General features: G+C 37.8%; 1 protein-coding gene across 13 annotated transcripts in view; it reads right to left on the minus strand.

The window, feature by feature from the left end:
• Window positions 1-20,430, minus strand: part of LOC145678864 (uncharacterized) — a 544,231-nt gene that overhangs the window by 44,407 nt on the left and 479,394 nt on the right. For 12 of the 13 annotated variants that reach the window (XR_014130444.1, XR_014130445.1, XR_014130443.1 and 9 more), the window contains exon 2: window positions 10,716-11,991. Coding sequence is in view for 10 of the 13 variants with exons in the window: in XM_081749437.1 (XP_081605563.1) it covers window positions 10,716-11,391 (676 nt within the window). In the remaining 3 variants the exon portion in view is untranslated. Of the gene's footprint in view, window positions 1-10,715; window positions 11,992-18,410; window positions 18,432-20,430 lie in introns of those variants that run through there. The other variant, XM_081749440.1, reaches the window with a different exon arrangement.

The following is a 20,430-nucleotide window of genomic DNA, read 5'->3' on the forward strand; positions in this document are numbered from 1 at the left end:
TCCCCCCCCCCCCACTCACCACAAATTACAAAGAGACATACTCCGTAGAGCAAGTCTTGTTATTACGTTGTTGAAAAATAAAAGGGTACGATCCATATTTTATGCGTTAAAAAAAATTGCCTCAAAAATATGCAATGAGGGGCACGGTGGTACAGTGGTAGAGCGCTTACCCCTCATGCATGGGGTCCCTGGTTCAATCTCCGGCCAAATAAGTTTGAGATGGACAAACATCATGTCCATGGTTTTCTTGGGGCATCCCGTTTCCTCCCACTTTCTCATTCCACCAACTTCTTCCATCATCATTCATTTGCTTTAATCATCGTCTCCCTTAGCCTAAAGGATAACGTGTGGGACGTTAAACTGAAAAATTTCATTTAAAATTGAAATTTAAAAAGATAATAAATGGTACCGCAATTTAGGAAATTAAGATTCTAAAAGATAATTTAGGATATTTTGGATCCTAACCTCCAAATTAGGACATTTTAGATTCTATAAAATAACAATATTTTTGCTAATAGCAGTATGAATGATAAAAAAAAAAAAAAAACTTTCTCCATTATTATTATTAGGTATTCTGCCTTTTGGCTGGTCCTGGAACTAATGAGTTTCTTTTTTTTTCTTTCTTTTCATCCACGTTTCATGCACGGAAATGTTTCATCCACGTTTCTCGATCTTCAGCTTCCTCTTTTAACTCCCAAATGCTATTTAAGAACAAAATAAGATCAAACCTAAGGACCCGTAGCCTAGTGATTAATGTTAAAACCGGAAGCTCCTTTTTAACAAACAGGATAAACCTAAGGATCTGAATCCTAATGATCAACGTTAAAATCGGAAGTTCGTTTTTAATAAATACGATAAATCTAAGGATCCGAAGCCTACTGATCAAGGTTAAAACCGCTAGCTCCTTTTCATAAAAACAGAATAAATCTAAGGATCCAAAGCCTAGTGCTCAACGTTAAAACCGGAAGCTGCTTTTTAATAAACAGGATAAATCTAAGGATCCGAAGCCTAGTGATCAATGTTAAAACAGGAAGCTCCTTTTTATTAAATACATTAACCTAAGGATCCGAAGCCTAGTGATCAAGGTTAAAACCGGAAGTTTCTTTTTAATATAATCTCCATCAATTAACGCGATTTCTAACCTTACATCCTGGTCAAAATCGATGGCTATCCATCAAGCAGTTCTTCAGAGATTCTGTGTGTTTCGGACGGACATGCGGACAGACAAGATGAATTATGTAAAGGAGTGTTGGTAAACCAAACTCCCTAATTACTCCCTAATAAAATCTTCTATGCTCCATTGCTCCAATGAGAAATTACATGGAAGCAGTGTTGCCAGATCTGAAGATTAAAAAGTAGCGAGGTTGTGCTCCAAAAGTAGCGGATTTGAACTATTTATAGCCCAAACATAAACATGTCAGATATCAGGTTTGGTAATGGTCAGACGGTGACCGCAGTTTCGGACTGTTGCCGGTAGTGCGTTAGGGTAAATTCCATGTTACTTCAGCTGCAGTCTATAATAAACTGGGTAGGTGTTGATAGTATAAAATGAACGACTTTTCTGATTTTAAAGAAGAAGTACTTACTTAAGTCAGTTTTCTGGGCTCTAAAATACACTTTAACCCTTTTAAATTTTTACCTTTTTAAATGGTAAATTATAGACTTTCAGTCATACAGCTACAACAACATCCCTATTTATCCTAGAATCATGGTTCTTACCTCATTCTCTTCAAAATTGAACAGCCTTTCAAACAGTACTATGCATATTTCCCTATCATGTCCTTGAGGTGAGAAATTTTGAGAGAAATCGGGATTTTTTCTGATTTTTATTTTATTTTGAGCCCCTGTGTTAATGCACAGATCTGAAAATCAACTAAAAACTATTAAGAGGTGTACTAAATGTGTGTACAAAATTTCAAGCTCCTATCTTGAATAGTAAGAACGGAAAAAAAAATTACCAATGAGCCCGACAATGCCCCAGATTATTCAAAAAGACCCGGGTGTAATATAAAAATTTCCTGAGACATATTTATTTATCCTAGGGTCATGGTTCATATATCATTCAGAATAAAACAGACTTTCAAACTGTATCATTTACATGTCTCCATCATGTATCTGAGACGGGAAAATCGCGAAAAGAGGGATTTTTGTTACAAAATATCTTTCTTTACCTTTTTATCCCTCTGGACATCCCCTGTTTTAACACAGAGATCAGAAAAAATCTGAAAAATACTAAGGGGTGTACTGAATGTGTGTGCAAAATTTCAATTTGTCTTCTAGGTGCAAAAGTAAGCCCGCCAAAAAATTTTAAAAATAGTCCTAACAAAAAATTCCTTTGTTTCAAGTTATGACGTCACCACACCCTATGTCTCGACGCATAAAGGCGTCAAACTATGGTTTACAATGTCTTCATGCTTGAAGAAACAAAAAAAAAAAAAAAAAAAAAGTAAAAAGCTTTATTGCTACTTTTTTAATCGAATAACGAAGACACTATCCTAGTACCTAAAAATAGGCACCAAAGATTTAAAAGGGTTAAAAAAATCTCTCAATGCGCAACTTGTAGCCCAATCTGGCAACACTGCATGGAAACTCCTAAAAACCAAATCGATGCAAAAAAGTTAATAAATAAATAAATAAATAAGTAAATTAAATGCCCTGATGGTTTACTTAGAAAAAAAGAAAAGAGAATCGTACCTGAACTTTGATCTGCACGGAACAGCTAAGCTACTAACACTGATGCCTGTTGCACTTCTACTAAAGTTGTACTGGTAGTCGACTAAAAACTAAAGTAGCAGTTTACTTCAAATGTTTTTACGAAAAGAGAGAGAGGCCATGCCAGGTAGAGGCCATTTTCAGTAGCAAAGTATAACAAGACAATGCTTGCACAGAAGTTACCCTTAAAAATGACGGAAGAAGCGTATAAACAAATAACTTTTTGAAACAGTTTTGGATACAGTATAGGGCATTCCATTTCCTACCTATTCACAAGAAAAGAAACTCCCCCTCTCCCCTAGTCTTCCATAACAAGTGAGCCTCACGCCGCGCTGGAAATAAAGTTGTCAATAGCTTAAACAACTGTATTATATGTTTTGACCTCCTGCTCGTTCAAAAGCTATAAAAACCTCTGCAGAAGAGCTCATAAAGTCAGCAAGAAAAGCCATTAACCAAGCAATTACGTCGGAAACAGAATGAACCTACAGCTACAATACACAATGGGAATGATATTCAACACGTCAACAGAACTCCCTCTGTTTTTCGATTTTTACATATGCAGCTGACACATTTGGATATTTCCAAGAGTTGACATGGTTACCATAATAACAATATCTATCTATCTATGTAAATAAGAATGAAAGTCACTATATTTATGACGTAATAACTCTTGAACAATCCGATCGATCTCGATCGAATTTTCAACTTGAATGAGGTTCGGGCCTGGGGATGTTTTTTATCGTTTCACTTTGACGGTACAACGTAGGTACAACGTATATATATAAAAATACATAAAAATCAAAATGACTACGTTTGTGACTTAATAACTCTCGGGCCTGGGATGGTATTTATTACTTCACTTTGACGATAGAACTTAGGGGAGCGGGGGATATTTAAAAATGATCGAAAATGCCCGATATTAGTGTCGAATCCATAGTTTTCGGTGTCGCTGAGATGAACAGTGACAGTTCCGAAATCGAAATTCTGGCCCGCAACTTGGAGCAGGAGAGAAGTGATATATATTTACGTACATGATATATATACGTAAATGATAGAAAATGACCGATATTAGTGTCGAATCCATAGTTTTCGAGGTCGCTGAGATTAACAGTAACACTTCCGATACCATTTAAATTCAAATTCAACCCTTTATGTGCAAAATGAAACCTATTCTCTCCGTACGAAGAACGGGTATTCTGATAGTAGTGTATAAAGCCAAAACGACTTTTCAGATAAATTATTCGGGTATTGCCAGATTAGAAGCAGAAAACTTACAGGTGAGTTAGGGTGATACGTTGACTTCGTGGTACAGGGCTCATCTGTGGTGCAAGGCGTCCCTAGTTCGATTCCCGGAGATGTGAGTTTGTGATGGAGAACATCGTGTTTATGGGTTTTTTGGGGATTTTCCTTTTGACTTCTACATTCTTTTCCCATGAATCATTCATTTTCATTACTCATCCGTCATTTTTATAAAACATAACCGTAAGACGTAAAATTTCATTTGTTTATTTCTTATATGTGACCTGGTCCAGGGGTAAAAGTTTATCTGAAAAAGTGGGGGACGGTAGGTAGCGGCATGACTTCACGCCGTCCCCTTGCGTATCTGGGCCCATTGTAATTTTTTTTGAAACTGGGGGCACGCCGTACATATTTTTTGGAGGTGGGGGACGGCGTCCCCCCGCGTTCCCCGCACTTTTACCCCTAACCTGGTCATACAAAGTAGTATTGAATTTGTTTAAAATTGTACGTTTACCAACTGAAGTTTTTATTTTTTTAAATAAAAAATGCCAAACATAAGCGGGGTCGCCCACAGCACCCACCCACATGAATACCAAATAATCACGATTACAGTTTACTGAGTGAGCGTAGTATAGCTAATGTTTATAATTTTTTAAATGAATTATTTAGTTTAACGTCCTACGTCTTGTGCTTTAGGCTACAAGAGACAGATGATTACTGAAGATACATAATTATGAACTTTTTGTGCTCTCCCACTGGGAACAAAACGTCAGATCAGGTGCATCATGCACAAACCCTAACCAATAGACAAGCGGGGAGGATAGTTAGAGGTTTTGTTTCAAAACCAAAAAGCTCCGGATTCCAGTTCGGTGGCTTGTCTTTCTAATTGAGATGTAGCCCCAATTTCAAAAGACGAATTGCCGGAAGGTGCCTGTAAATATACTGTAGTCCGTAGCCCCTTCCTCACTGTTGTTTTTGCTGGTAGATTCAATACAAATTGTCTTCGAGGACGAAGCTACGAGGGGCATACTGAAAGTCGTGAGCAACATGTTTTCACAACGTCAGAGATTAACCATTGCCCAAATCCTTCTTCGGAGATTTCGATATGAAGGTGATGACTTTTTGACGAGTACTGTGACTGGAGATCCATCTATCATTATGAACCTGAAATAAAACGGCAGAGTATGAAATGGCACCACTTGAATTCGGCACCGAATAAGAAAGCGAAAACAGTGCAATTGGCAGGGAAAGTTATGGGGAGCGTCTTCTGAAATGCACAGGGGATCATTCTGGTTGACTTTTCTTGAGCCTGGACAAACTATAAATTCTGCCTGCTACATCCAGAAATTTTGAAGCTTCGTCGTGCCTTACGTGATAAACGTCCTGGAAAGATCATCCTTCAACGGGATAATGTGCGTTCGCATACTGCACGAGCCACTATGGAACAGATCAAGAAATTTGGGTGGGAAACACTTCCACATCCCTCTACAGCCCCGACATGGCATCCTCCGACTACCATCTTTTCGGTTTGTGAAGGAACAGATGCGAGGCCATCGCTATGAGACACTGAAGGATATTCGACAAGCAGTGCGTCAGTGTCTACAGGTAGCGGAAACGGAATTCTATCGCAAGGTTATTTTCCAACTTGCAGAACGATGGGGAAAATGTGTACAAAAAAGCGGAGACTATATGGAAAAGTGAAAAAAAGGTCTGTAGATTGAGATGATATATTTAGTTTCACTTACAAAGAAAGATTACGGTTGTGAAAAAATGTTGCTGACAACTTTCAGTATGTCCCTCGTATATATATATATATATATATATATATATATATATATATATATATATATATATATATATATATATATATATATATATATATGCTCATGCATAGCCGAACGTTTAATAGGTTCCAGTCTCGGCGGGGATACAATTTTTGGTGTCAACCCAGCATCGTAAGGCAATTGGAGTTATATGAATTAAGAAGCATTAAATTCTTATCTAGAAAGCTGAAAATGAAATCTTGAAAATAAAATGAAATCTTTCAGTTTAACGATTATTCCCTTAAGCTAAGAGAAACGATGATTAAAATAAGTGAATGATGACGAAAGAATTGGTGGAATGGGAATGTGGGAGGAAACGGGAGTATCCGGGAAAACCCATGGACACGATGTTGTCCACCACAAACTTATTTGACCGGGGATCAAACGAGAGACCCCACGCACCAGAGGTAAACTCTGTACCACTGAGCCACCGAAGCTGAAAATAGTTGATGAGGATGTGCTGACCACATATCACTGAACTAACAGTCACATGAGCGACCGTAAGTAACATAAGAGAATTCAATTAAGACATTGTAACACTCGCCTCGCATAGTGCGGGACTTCAAAGGAAATTGATGGCATAGATCTTAGATCTTAAAAGAAGGATGCTTTACCAGTCAGTTATAGGAAGAAAGATCGATAATTTTTGCGTAATTTTGCACGATTTTTAAAATTTCTTCCAACAACGTACAAGAAACCGACGCGCTAAAACCTCACTGAAAACCGGACTCAACTTGTCCACTGTAGCCATAAAAGAACTTGAGGGACACTTCCGTGTTTGGTGCGACCAGAAGGTTGAATGTCCTAAGCTTTTGTCCACCTTTTCAACTTGTGAACATAGCTTCCAGAAAAAAAGAAAGCCACTTTGTCCATTGTCTAGGCTAACAATCAGAATATTTCTGCTGCTAAAAATTAGGACAGAAAAAGCAAAAAAAGAAGGCAGATGGACAATCCGAAAGAATACGAAGAGGTGCTCTTAATAAATCTGTCAGCCATTTCACGACACGACTACCTTTGTGTTTCGTTTGAGCAGAAACTAGGGCAAAACTAGACAATAGCTTTTCTTTCACGTCTTGCACTGATATTACATGAACAGCTCCAGTTCCAGAACATGCAGTGCAGTAAAATGTATTTGAAAAAAAGCAAGTTTTATGGTCGTTGTAAAAGTGTTTGTCTGCAGGAGGTACCAAAAGGTATTGTGACTTACACAGCGCCTCGAGAATGGATCTTTTGGTAAATTGTTGACTTTGAAACATGAGTTTCTCGATTCTTTTACAAGTTAAAAGCATTTCAATATATATGCTCTTACTTACACGTAGCTGATATCTTGATTTGCAGTGAAAATATATACGTCTAAGCGTGGTAACTTACGGTGCTTAAGTTGGTGTTAATTAGCGTACAGGTTGCAGATAGTGGTTTGAATTACAACAGTCTTTCATTACCTATTTGTTCTAAAATAATATATATTTAATCAACTAATGATTAAAAATTAACAAGCATCACGTCAGTAACCTGGTCTTATAAGATATATCCTAATGCTAGTACATCCGTTTAATTTACATGACAACTCTTGAAAGATAGCAAATTTTTGAATGCTGTTTTTTTTTTTTTTCGTTGTTGTTGCAATAGACAGCTATAATAATCACCTTGGCCAAGCTTGTTAATAGAAAATGAAATGAAATGAAATCTTTAAGTTTTACGTCCCACGATTATGCCGGTTAGGCTAAAGGAGACAGTGATGATGAGAGATGAGTGAAATGGTAGAATGAACAAAGTGGGAGGAAACGGGAGAACCCCCAAAAAACCACGAGCACGGTGTTTGTCCACAACATAGCCCACACGCCGCGAGCTGGGATTGAACCAGGGACCCCAAGCACCGGAGGTGAACGCTCTACCACTGAGCCACCGCGCCCCCAGCTTGTTAAGAGTTAGCAATAAAGGTAGCACGATGGTTCAGTGGTAAAGTATTTACCTCTGGTGCGTAGGTTCGTTGCTGGTTCGATGCCCGCCCAAGTGTTTCTGGTGGACAACGTCGTGTCCGTGGGTTTTCTCGAGATTCTCCCGTTTCCTCCCACATTCCTTCCATAAGTTCTTCCATCATAATTGAACTGAATTTCATTTCAATTTACATATCATGCACGGTGGTTCAGTGGTAGAGCTCTAATCTCTGATGCATGAGGTTACTGGTTCGGTTCCCGACCAAGTAAGCTTATGGCGGACAACATCGTGTCCATGGCTTTTCTCTGGCTACTCCCGTTTCCTCCCACCTTCTCATTTCACCAATTTTTCCATCATCATTCACTTGCCTTAATCATCGGGAGCCCAAGGGACATAATAGTGGGACGTTAAACTGAAAGATTTCATTTCATTTCTTATCAAATCTTACGTATAAATGAAACTAATCTTACGTGTGATGGAATCACAGTGAATCAACTGAAACAACTGAAATGAATTTTCGGATAAGCTTATCAACTACCTTCAGCTGTTCTTCTATCCGAACTATTTTTTTTTTATCACGTTACCTTGATTAAAATGTAAATCCTAAGAAAGGGAGTGAGGATCATATTTTTGAGGGTTTGGTTTAATTTCAGCTTAGCGTCCTTTTAAGGAAGGTGGCTATATAAGACGTGGGATCCGAACTACATGAACTCTCGCCAGGAATCGAACCGGGCTTTCCTACGCCAAAAGCTTGTATACTAACCAGGGTCATAATTTATAGGAAAAATTTACAATTCTATCAAGGTTATCAAGTTACAAACATGAAGCCCCATCTAAATTCCCCATTAAAAATAAACAAACATTTCTTCTAGCGATTCTGGAATTTCCTGTTTTAACGAGAAGGAAAGCATTTTCTTTATGTATTTTTTTTACCACATTGAAAACAACGTTATTTGTTATTTATGATCGCATCACGGGAAAATGGATTGGCTGAACAGTTTGAGATGAATTTTGAAACATAGTTAGCAGCTACTTCGAGCTACGTTTTTATAATCTCACTTTAATCCAAGACGTCTCTTAAACGGGCCATGGTGTTCAAAATTCATGCCGAAATTAAGATAAGGAATTTTATCCTTAGTTTTTCATTGAAATACGTATTCCAAGAAGAGGAGCGTTTAAGGGACCCCATCACGGCGAAATTAAAATACCGCTCATTTCACAGTAATTAGCCTATATGATATCTTCAAATAGATAAAAGACAATCGAAAAGTGGAACAAGAGCTCACTAGAAAATATTATTTTATACATGAGATACCGTTATCACAACTCACTTATCTGCTTTCGATTTCCAGCCATTTACAAAATCGACATTTATTATCGAGTTTTAAAATGGCTACAAACTGAAAGCTACTAGGTGACTCGTGATAACGATACCTCATACAGAATAGTGTTCTCTAGCACGCTCTTGTTCCACTTTTCGATTATCTTTATCTATTTGAAGATATCACATAATTACTGTAAAATTAGCGGTATTTTAATTTCGCTGTGATTAGTTCTCTTAAATAGTTTTCTTAAATCTATTATCCCCGTGCAAAAAAAAAAAAAAAAAAAAAAACGGACATTTCAACTAGTAATATGATAGCTATCACTGAGAACAGAAATACAATTGCAGTGTGATGAAGACGGTCGTAAATTTAAATTTTAAGATTCATCTGCCTTGAAATGTTGTAAAACTTGTAAATATTCTCATATGTCGATTTCAAAGTCTGCGGGGAGGAATATCCCTGCCTACTGATCCCCCCTTCCCTGTGAGCCCACACATGATTCACTGATATATTTTAGAAATACAAAGCTCAGATGCCTTAGTAAATGTTTACAAACAGTTGTAGCATACGGTGAATGTTAGAATCCAATACCTATGTATAAATATAGGATTAATATTTTAGTATGGTTCTGTGTGTTTGCACAGGAGATTAAGAGTGAACTTATTACTTTGCATACCTTTTGTTGGCAGCTCGTAAGAAAAGTCATATCAGTAAAAAATTAAAATTTTAGCCTGCAAGTTAAAGAAAGAAGCTTACATAATTTCACTTTTTTTTTTTTTTTTTGCTTAACTTGTAAAGATAAACTAATTTGTACTGATATAACCCCCCTTCCGAGCCGCCACTGACTTGAAATCTAATACAGTATTAAAAAAGGATCTGAAGTACTACTGGTAATGACTTCTTAAAGATAACACATAACATATTTAATAAGAAAAGATGGGATCTCATTAATGTAAACAGTAGATAATCAACGACTCGGATTTACACATGCCTTGTGTCACTTCTACTATTGGACAACACCGTGTTACTTGGGTTTTCTTGGGGTTTTCCCGTATTTTTCGACTTTTTCATTCCACTATTTCATTCATCACACTCATCATCACCGTCTCCTTTAACCTACAAGCCATAATCAGTCGTGCATCCTGAAATTTTTATTGGGAGGGGTCCAAGATTTTAGGGGGGGTCCAATAATATACAAAACACTATGTTTATTTAATATTGATCAGGTGTTATTCTACAGTCATAAAAGGGAAAAATAAGTAATATTTAAGTACTGACACCTATGTTCTTACGAAAAATGATAAAATTAGATTGTTTTTAACAGAAAAGAAATAGTACAGATGATGAATAAGGTCAAATCTTTAGTCTATATCAAGTACTTCTCTGGTAAACAGGTATAATTTTATTAAGAAAATGTACAACTGTATGTCGACTTACGAAATTTCGGGAGGGGGACTCATACGCCCCATGAGTACGCCCCTGGCCATAAAGTGATACTTAAAACTGAAGGATTTAATTTGTACCATTCTATTTCTCTTACACTTGATATAAAACATTTTAAAATGTGTTATTCTCATACTTTTCAGTGGCCCAGGACGGCTTCTACAATATATAAGATAATCACACAACCTGGAACAGAATTTAGCACTAAGGATACAAAAAGGACAAAGAAACTTACCAAACTGACTCCTCATCCAAGGATACAAAGGACTCGGCAACGCTGCTGCAGGATTCGTCGTCGGCTGCTGTTGCTGCTGCTGCTGCGGTTGGGGCTGAGGGGGCGGCGGAGGGGCTTGCTGGTGCTGCGTCACGTTTACCACTTGATGGTGCTGTTGATTCACATTGTTGTACATCATGTGATTTTGGTGATGGTTTGGCGCCGCCATATGGTGATTGGTCTGGTCCATTCGGTGGTGATTTGGCGGGCCGCCATTAGGACTCCCAGGACCCGCCGCCGCTTGCAACTTACAACTCGAGTATTGCGACACAGGAGTTTGATTAGGGGCCATGTGTGCCCCCATCGAATTGACTGTAGGGGAATTTGGTCTGTAGCCCTGGCCGTCAACGATTGGGTTAATGCCTGGCTGGGCATTTTGGCTGTAATAGTTAACCCCTGCATTCCCCACCGCCCGGATGTCCAATCGGTCATATGGGGGGAACCGTGGATAGGGCATACCCTGAGGGGAGTGTCCGGTAGGTGCCCCTCCATAATGCTGCGGTATAGCTTGTCTCAAACTGGGATCGCACGAAGGGTCATTATTCACTTGAGCATTCACAGCTTGGGTGGCATAGTGGTCTGGAGTACCATTGCGCAAGTCTGGGATAGGATAAGAATTCGCAAAATATGAACTCATGCTCCGGATATTTTCCCAGAATGCACCACACCGCTACCGTCACACTGAAAATATCCTTAACGAAGAATTTTCTCAAAATCGTACAGCCCCACAATAACGAACAAAGAGTAACAATTGAACTAAACAAATCGAACACATGAAACGTTAAATGTATCCACTCTCGACGAAACAAACGGAACACTTGCACTGTTTTGCGGGATGCCTACTATGATGAATATGATGAACACAAGCAATCCACTGCACATTGGTATACATAGATGAAGAGACGTATCATGCTTTTTTTTTCAATTAATTATCTATAATATATAATATATATATAGTATACAACACACACTCCCGACCGCACACACACATACACTTTCCTGATTGCACTTGACGAAATAAAATGAATTTTTGGCTTTTTTTCTTCCTCCGTCACAACTTCGGTATTTTGTTTGTTTTTTGATGATGTGTTAACTTCGAGGATAAAACTCTTTTATTACAACACCAAATTCCCACTGAAGGGGATTTTTTGAAAAAAACTCAACGCAGAATATTTGCGACCGGACTGTTAGACGGTATACTTGTATTCACCAATAGAAAGTCTCGGCACATCCGCTCCTGGAAAAAAAAAGAAAGAGAAAAATATAATCAGCCATTAAATACTAAGTATCGTTATTTTCATAATAATAATAACAGTGACAATTCTTTGAATACATACAACAAATTGTCTCCCCTTACCCGAGAAAAAAAGAAAATCTATCAATAAATGACATACTGATAGATTTCTCTTCTTTCTAAAAGTGCTTTTCGGTTGCGAAATAAATCTTTTCAGTCTTACTGCACGATGACCCCACGCCTCACATAAGTTTTTTTTTTTTATTTTCGTTTACTTTGGAACGAATAATAAATTAGATTGCTTTTACTTTCTTGGGGGAAAGGGGAGGGGGAGAGAATACCCTTTGAAGCATAACAATGTCCTCTATAATCCAAAATGTAACTAGAAACGGGTATTGGAAGCGGAGAGGGGGGGGGGAAGAGATTCAAGAAGTGTAAGCAAAAAAAAAAAGTATGTTAACGAAACAAGGGGGTAGACTCCCTTTTTGTATTTGCTAACAGAGGGAAAAAAGGTAAAAAGAAAAGTCAAAACCAAAAGTTTTTTTTTTTCGGGTTTTATGTTAACTACAAAATCAAGGTTATTCATGAACAAACAAAACAATAAATGAACCATCATCCCCCGCTTCGAAGAGGCAGCCAATAACACAAGCTGGAATTAGTGACATGGAACTTTACATGTCACACCGTAACGAACGATACAGATGTACTTGAAAAAGAAAAAGAGAAAAAAGACAATATAAAGAAAAGGAAAAAAAAGGAAAATTTTCCCCAACACACTCCCTTTCGTTAGAGAGAGAGAGAGAGAGAGTGTGTGTGTGTGTGTTATGAGAGAGAGAGAGAGAGAGAAAGATTACATTTCTCTAATATCAGAAGTAAGAAATGAACAACATGATTTGATAGGTTGAACTTAGCCTGAAAGTTACAAATTTACACAAAAAAGAGCCTCTACTATAGATTTTGAAAAGTGGTTTACCTGTACAAGTTTGATGAAAAGGCAGGGACACGTCCTGATTTTTCCCACAATTCCGAAAGAAAAGAAAACCCACAGAGTTGAACACAAGCTAATCTGATTATATTACAACAAGTCGCTCATATGAATGAAAAATATGGAAGATTTTCAACAACCCCGTACTGAAAACCGTAAAAAAGCGAAATTTGTTCTTACCGCTTCGCAGGACGAAAGAAGAAAATAAGAAGTCCAGATTTCCTTAACGCCCCCCACCACTTCCCTCTTACCCACCCCACTCTAGATCATCATGAAATTTTGACAACTTCATTCGATAACAGCTTTCATAATCATAATCGTCATCATTCAAAGAAACAAAAGAATGTGTTCTTAAATAAATTACTGAAAGAGTCCCCCTCCCCACCTTTTAAAGAAAAAAACTATTTCCAAATTGGAACATTTAACGGAGATTTTTTTTTCGTTGACAAATGGTTCAGAGACATGCAAAAACGAACTGAATGTCACAGCAGGGTTTAATACGACAAAGAAAGAAAGAAAAAAAAAACTAATGTTGAATAAATATATATAATGTTATCAAGTTAAATCAAAAATGCATGTAATCAGTTACACTTTCTTAGTATGGTAAAATTTCAATTAGTTAACATTTCAAAGGCTTTGCTATCAGTGGGTTACTAATAAAGAAATTAAAGTTCTTAATAAATTTACAATGTTATTAATAAATCCAGAATGTCCTCACTCTAAACCTTAACCTCAGTTCACTCTGGACTTGTATCCTCAGTATTGAGGTGAAATCTTTAAGTTTTACGTCCCACGATTATGCCGGTGAGGCTGGCTAAACGAGACGGTGAAGATAAGAAATGAATGAAATGGTGGAATGAAGAAAGTGGAAGGAAACGGGAAAGCCCCGAGAAAACCCACGAGCACGGTGTTTGTCCACCACAAAGTCCGCACGGCGTGAGCTGGGATCGAACCAGGGACCCCAAGCACCGGAGGTGAACGCTCCACCACTGAGCCAGTGCGCCCTCAGTACTGAACTGTGTAATAATCATACTAACCATACTCTTAAAAAGAAAAAAAAAACTTTTTTTAAATTTGAGAAAAAAAAAAGAAATATTTCAGTTTAACGTCTCATGATTATGCCTGTTAGCTAAGGGAGACGATGATTAAAGCAAGTGAATGATGATGGAAAAATCGGTGAAATGGGAAAGTGGGAGGAATCAAGAGTATCCCGAGAAAACCTACGAACAGGATGATGTTCACCATAAACTTATTTGGCTGGGAATCGAACCAAAGACCCCAAGCACTAGCGGTAATATTTCTACCACTGAGCCACCGTGCCTGCGAATTAGAGAAACTGTTTGTTATACCGTCATCGAGTAGATTTTGCCTTAGAAGCGAGAGGTCGAGGTTTCAGTAATGGGAAATGAAGGAAAGTGAAGGAGATGGTGTATACCGGGACGAGATACCATACCAGTGGTTACCAACCGGTGTGTCGCGCAGTCCCACATAATTTGTCGCAAAAATTTTCAAGAGCTTAGCGTAGTCGCTAAAACTCTTGCCTTTGGTGCGAGCGGTCCTGGATTCGATTCCTGGTGGAGGCACTTGGTCGAAAAAGGTGTAACAGCTTTTTCGAGACAGTCATCCTAATTAAGATTTTTCCTGGTTCTTCTCATTCACACCAAACAAATGTCGAGATAATACTCAACATATAGGTCCCACGCCGCTTCCTTCCTTCCCCATTTCGTACGTCCTCTCCAATTTCCCGGGAAGTGTGATCGCTGAGAGACGTCATTCCTCACATGGTGACTAAGTAACATGACCATAGATGTCAAAAAAAAAAAAAAAAAAAAAAAAAAAAAAAACAGAAATCTAATTCCTAGTCCTAATTCCATTCTGTTTTTCGTTTAAAAAAAAGAAAAAAGAAAAACTTTCTTAAATTTGGGACACCGTTTGTTATCTCGTCACCGAGAACATTTTGCCTTAGGACCAAGAGATTGAGGTTTTAATTAATGGGAAATGAAGGATAGTCGAGAAGATGGTACACAGTGGAAGAAGACACTATATTTTACCAGATTTTTTCTTCTCTTTCTTTTCGTTTCTTTTTTCTTTTTTGGATCACAAAGTAAATGCTGGAATGGTATCTCTATGTTCCTAATACCAGTGTTTGAGAAATTTAGCGTTACCATAAAGCAATGGTAACAAATTTATAATACAGGGCGTCTGTTTTTTTTTTTTTTTTTTTTTTTTTTTTTTTGGTGCACTATGAATGCATGCTTCTATGTAAGTAATGTAAGACATGTAAACCAAATTACATTTACTGATATATCCTAAGAAAGACCTTCGTAGAGGTAGAAGTATGTACAGAATATGTTTTTACTTTCGAAAAAGTCTGCTTTTTAACATCTATTATATGAAGCAGCATACAGAAAGTTTCCGGACACTCTACGTAAGCAAAACACCATTTCTTTTTTCCTTAAGCTATCCACTGCCAAACAAATCTCTTACTGACATTTTTCCCAACAAATTTGTGCTAATCAACTTACTTAATAGATTTGACCTCAATACTCACCTCCACCCAGATACAGATCCGTAGCTAGGGGTGACCAGGAGGAACTCAGCCCCAACTAAAACTTTCAATTATTTATTGATATGTATGAATGAATGTAAGGTGAACTCAAGTTAGCCCCACCCAAAATTATCTCGCCCCTCCCTGTCTTATTATTCTGGCTACGGGCCTGCTCGTCATGTTATTAATTACGAACGAACGATTTTCTTTTGTAAACTAAACAAATTAAAATTTCTTTTCTTTTCAAACTGCTAATTAAGTTAAGTGTTTCAGATAATTATTTGGACTCGTTTAAAATTTTAATGACGCAGACGCCTCTGATGTAAGTAATACCATTTGAATCATATGTAAAGTCAACAAGAATGTCTTATTTAATATATTGAGTTGATTTTGAGTTTAATCTCATATGAGACGGGACCTACTGATTAACGTGGAATCCAAATCACATGAACTCCCGCCGGGAATCGAACCCGGGTCTCCGATACCAAAAGCACGTATGTTAACCAGGGTCAAAATTTATGTGAATAACTAGCGTATACTAACAGCTTAGCCAAGGAGAAGCTCTTAATATATTGAAATGAAATCATGACGGTTAGGCTAAACAAGACGGTGATGATGAGAGATGAGTGAAATGGTGGAATGAAGAAAGTGGGAGGAAACGGGAGAACCTCGAGAAAAACCACGAGCACGGTGTTTGTCCACTACAAAGTCCACATGGCGCGAGCTGGGATCGAACCAGGGACCCGAAGCACCGGAGGTGAGCGCTCTACCACTGAACCACCGCACCCCCCTAATACCCACTTTGAGAAAAAATATTTATCATTATTACAAATGCATATTAATATACGGTATTTCTTCAAACATAAATTCACAAGTTAGGTTAACAAAATTTAATTCGCTTCATATAACAAAGAGGCCTTTAACTCATTAAAAAAAAAAGCATTAATTATTCGTGTCATAATATTAAATACGACTTATTTTTGACACGAATCACAACTCTCTTTCTTTCTAAGTACCGACCAAAGCACTATAAATTCTTCAATGTTACCAGATTCTATACCTTTCTTTCTTTTTTCACCTTCCAAAAAACAATTCATGGATTTCCAAACTTGCCTGTTTGATATCAACTAAGAAATTACACATAAAGCGTGTTACCGGAAGTTATAATAAAAAGTGTCTACTTATAGGGCCTATTAAATAAGTAGAAAAATTACTAGTTTTTTTAAATATCATAACTTTTTTTTTTTAAATGGAAGAAATGGTAAAAAAACAAAACATGTACTAGATGGCGATTCATTTTCAACTCTGGCATGTGCACACAGCCCTAAACACACACACATACACAAAAAAACTCTCCTAATAGGTATAGAGTAATTCATGATCATGTCACTAGGGCGCGCATGTGTTCTTTTTCAGGCGATACAAAAAAGAATGGAGAAAAGCGGGCAATAACTGTCATGCATAGCACTGTTTCAAGGAAAATGATTTGTAACATTGTCTTTACATTCTTATGCAATACAGAGCTTAATCTTCTTTTAAAAGGTTGTGTAATAGCATAAGTGCGATTTGAAAGCTACTTGGGTTAGATCTGAAGTCCTGTATTCCAAGCAAGATACAGCTTCCACCCGCAAGGGCGCTAACCATGAGGTTACAAGGTAGAGGTATTAGTAGATTTTGATTCTATTTGATTTTCAATTTAGCGTTCCTTTCAGCAGAGAGGATATATGAGAGATAGACTACAGCTTAATATCGGATCTGAACCACATAAGCTCCAACCGAGAATCGAACCAGGGCTTCTTACGCCAAAGGCGTTTACACTAGCCACGATGGAACTCATGGGGAGTTGATCGAGATGTGTACTGGTTGTTTGTATTTACGTACTTTGTCTGGAGCAAGGACGGTCAAAGTCAAAATCTTACAATTTATATCGAAATCCAAACCATTGTGGTGTGTTCGATGCTCTTCAACTGGGAAACGAACCTGGGTCCTCCTGCCACGTCGATAACCACTAAACCAGCGATGAGGGATAGAATTGTGTAGACATGAGTGTCCTTCCCACGTCTGGTGACTACTGACGCATGTCTTTCGGTGCACCAGGTCCTGAGTTCGACTCCCGCCCATGTGGCAAGGGCGTCCGTGTTGTGGTTTCCAAGGGGAGGCAAGTATAAGCGACATTTCAAATACAGTTTCAAATTTTGCTGTAATCAATAAAAATTCTATTGGGTTTTCGCTATTCCCAAGTATAATTTCCTCTTAGGGGGGCCGAGCGCCCCACCTTGCCCCCCTGATGGACGCCCTTGCCCGGTGGGAGACCACTGAAATTTAAAGGCTACAGTGTTCCGATTCCACTTTAAATTTTAAGTCCACTTCTAATATAGCCCCGGTGCTAAAAAAAACAAAAACAAAGATGCTAAACTTGAATGAACAAACAAACAAATCAAAACAAAACAAATGAACATCGATTTTTGAAGTATCCACCGAATGGGAGCAGTGGCGGCTTTAGAAGGTAGGCACGGACCTACTCAAAAATTTTGAAAAACATATAAATGCTAAAAGATACAATAAAGAGTAAATATATTTTCCACTATTTAAATTAATGGTAGATAATTATTTAACAAATAGCATCAACCACTACTGTAAAAGTAATTTCCTACTATCATTAATCAATCAAAGGTGTATCCATAAGCGAGGGAGCGGGCCTACCCAAATTAAAATCCTAAGGCTGTCCCTAAATGGGAGCAGTTATGACTTATAAGTTGAATTAAAAATGCTGCACCAAATCCGCAATGTTTTCTTATTGAATTTACTTTTTAAAAAGAGTCGCACAAGACGCGCAATTTCTTTTTACAAATATATAGCCTATTTATGGAATAATATTCGCATACTTACTTCCATATGTGGAGATAGACTCTGTCCTCTTGAATGGTAACAAACTCAAAACGACAGCAAAGGAAATGAGTGAAATGAACGTGGGCGGGGGGTTGAGGAAAGAGGAATTGACTGACATAGGAGGGAAGGGGGTGGTATGAGAGAATGAACTAGTTCCCCCTCCCTCCTCTCATAGTCCCCACCACCTCTTTGTAGCCAAAGAGAAGTATCTATCTACTCTGAGAAAGCCACCCGCGCCATGTAACCAGATGTAACGAAGAACTAAGTTTTACTTTACATAACATTCTGCTACCCCACCCCACCATACAACTCCCGCTCCTTTTTGAACTTCTAAGCTTTTGCACACACACACACAAATACATACATTTATTTCCTTTTTGGTATACATTATTTCTCTTAACGTTACGCCACCTCCGTCCCCCCCTTTCCCCCGGCTGTCACGCCGTCTTGACGCTTCAGCATCTCACCCTACCCTACCGTCACCTTTTGAGATTTGAGGTAGATCCGAACTGTTGTCAATGAGCGTATTGTATGTGTAGTGTTCCCTCTTTTAAAAAGGGTTTGGAAATGCAGCATAGAAGGAAAAATATAAAGAAAAGCCCCTTTTCTGCCGTTTCTTCTCAATTTTTCACAAAAATGTACTTTTATTCATAGAAATGAAAAGGAGCCGCTGGTGAAAAGGATGCAGCAACCAATCACAGACTCCGCTTATGTAAACTCAACGACAAATGAAGAACAGGCGAACTTTTGTGTGTTCTGTCACTCAAATATAGGACCAATATTATTTACAGGACCAGATCGAACATTAAGATGAACGTAAAACGAAAATTAAAAATCCCTCTTTCAGTTTCAAAAAAATAAATAAAACTTTTCATTTAATGTCTTAGATTGTCCTTCATGCTACAGGAAATAGATAATTAATGAAACCGAATTATTATAAAAGATTGATGTAAGAAAGAGAATATAGAAGAAAACAGAAGAGTCTCGAACTGTGTTGCCCGCGAGACAAGACGAGACGAGAAATAAGGTTTTGTCGTTTCAACTTGTAATTTTATAAATAGAGCTCACACCTCGTCTCGAATCTCGAAGAATGTACTTTCTCGCCTCGTCTCGATTGTTGGAAAGCTTTTTTCGTCTCGTTTCGAAAATTTATTCAAAAATTTATTCTCTGATTTTTTTTTTAATGATCTACAAATTACCAGTAGGGATATTTGGCGGAAAACAGTACTGAAATTGCTTGGTGAAAAGGTGAAAAAAGCAGTTTTGGGTGAAAATTTGATGCAATGAAAATTATCTTAATTATTAATTATACTATTACATCGCAATCACAATTTTAATATTTTGTACCAAATTCTATAAATCTACATATTTGATCATTTGAAAATGTCTTTAAGTGAACATGGAAAAACTGTAAATGAATATCACAGTTTGGTCTTTGATTTGTTTACATTGCAAACTGCGCATTTTACCAACCATAATTTGTGATTTTACTCACTTTTTTTTTTAGTTAGGAATAGCAAAATTTCAAAATTTCAGTCAATTTTTATATTTCCCGCAATCTAAGAGCGGAAGGATTTTTTTTTTCATTTCTCCACTTCATGCTTTTTTCACCTTATGTTTCGATATCTATTGTACTATGTTGTAGCATATGGGGACTGTAGTCAAGTAGTTAGAGCGCCTGCGTGGTCCCGGGCTCGAATTCCGGCCGATGCTCTCCAATTTTTGACGTTCACCCAGCGTCGTGAGGCAAACTGGGGAGTCAAGTGAATAAAATACATACCAGCCAATACGTATAGAAAGCTCTTAATACGCCTATTAAAGATGGAGCGACGCAGCGCATTGGCCACGTGTTCATTGCTGGGTTGGACGTAGTTCAGCTGGTCCCTAACAGATGGCGTTGAAACAGCTCAGACCCAGAAAGGGCTGTCACGCCAAGTGGTTTGGATTGGTTATGTTATGGCGTATTTTAAACAAAATTGCGTACATTGTTTTATTTAATGTAGCCTAAGGACACAACAAA

The sequence above is a fragment of the Thermobia domestica genome, chromosome 2 (assembly GCF_964235325.1).
Source record: "Thermobia domestica chromosome 2, izTheDome1.hap1.1, whole genome shotgun sequence".
Classification (NCBI taxonomy): Eukaryota; Metazoa; Arthropoda; class Insecta; order Zygentoma; family Lepismatidae; genus Thermobia; species Thermobia domestica.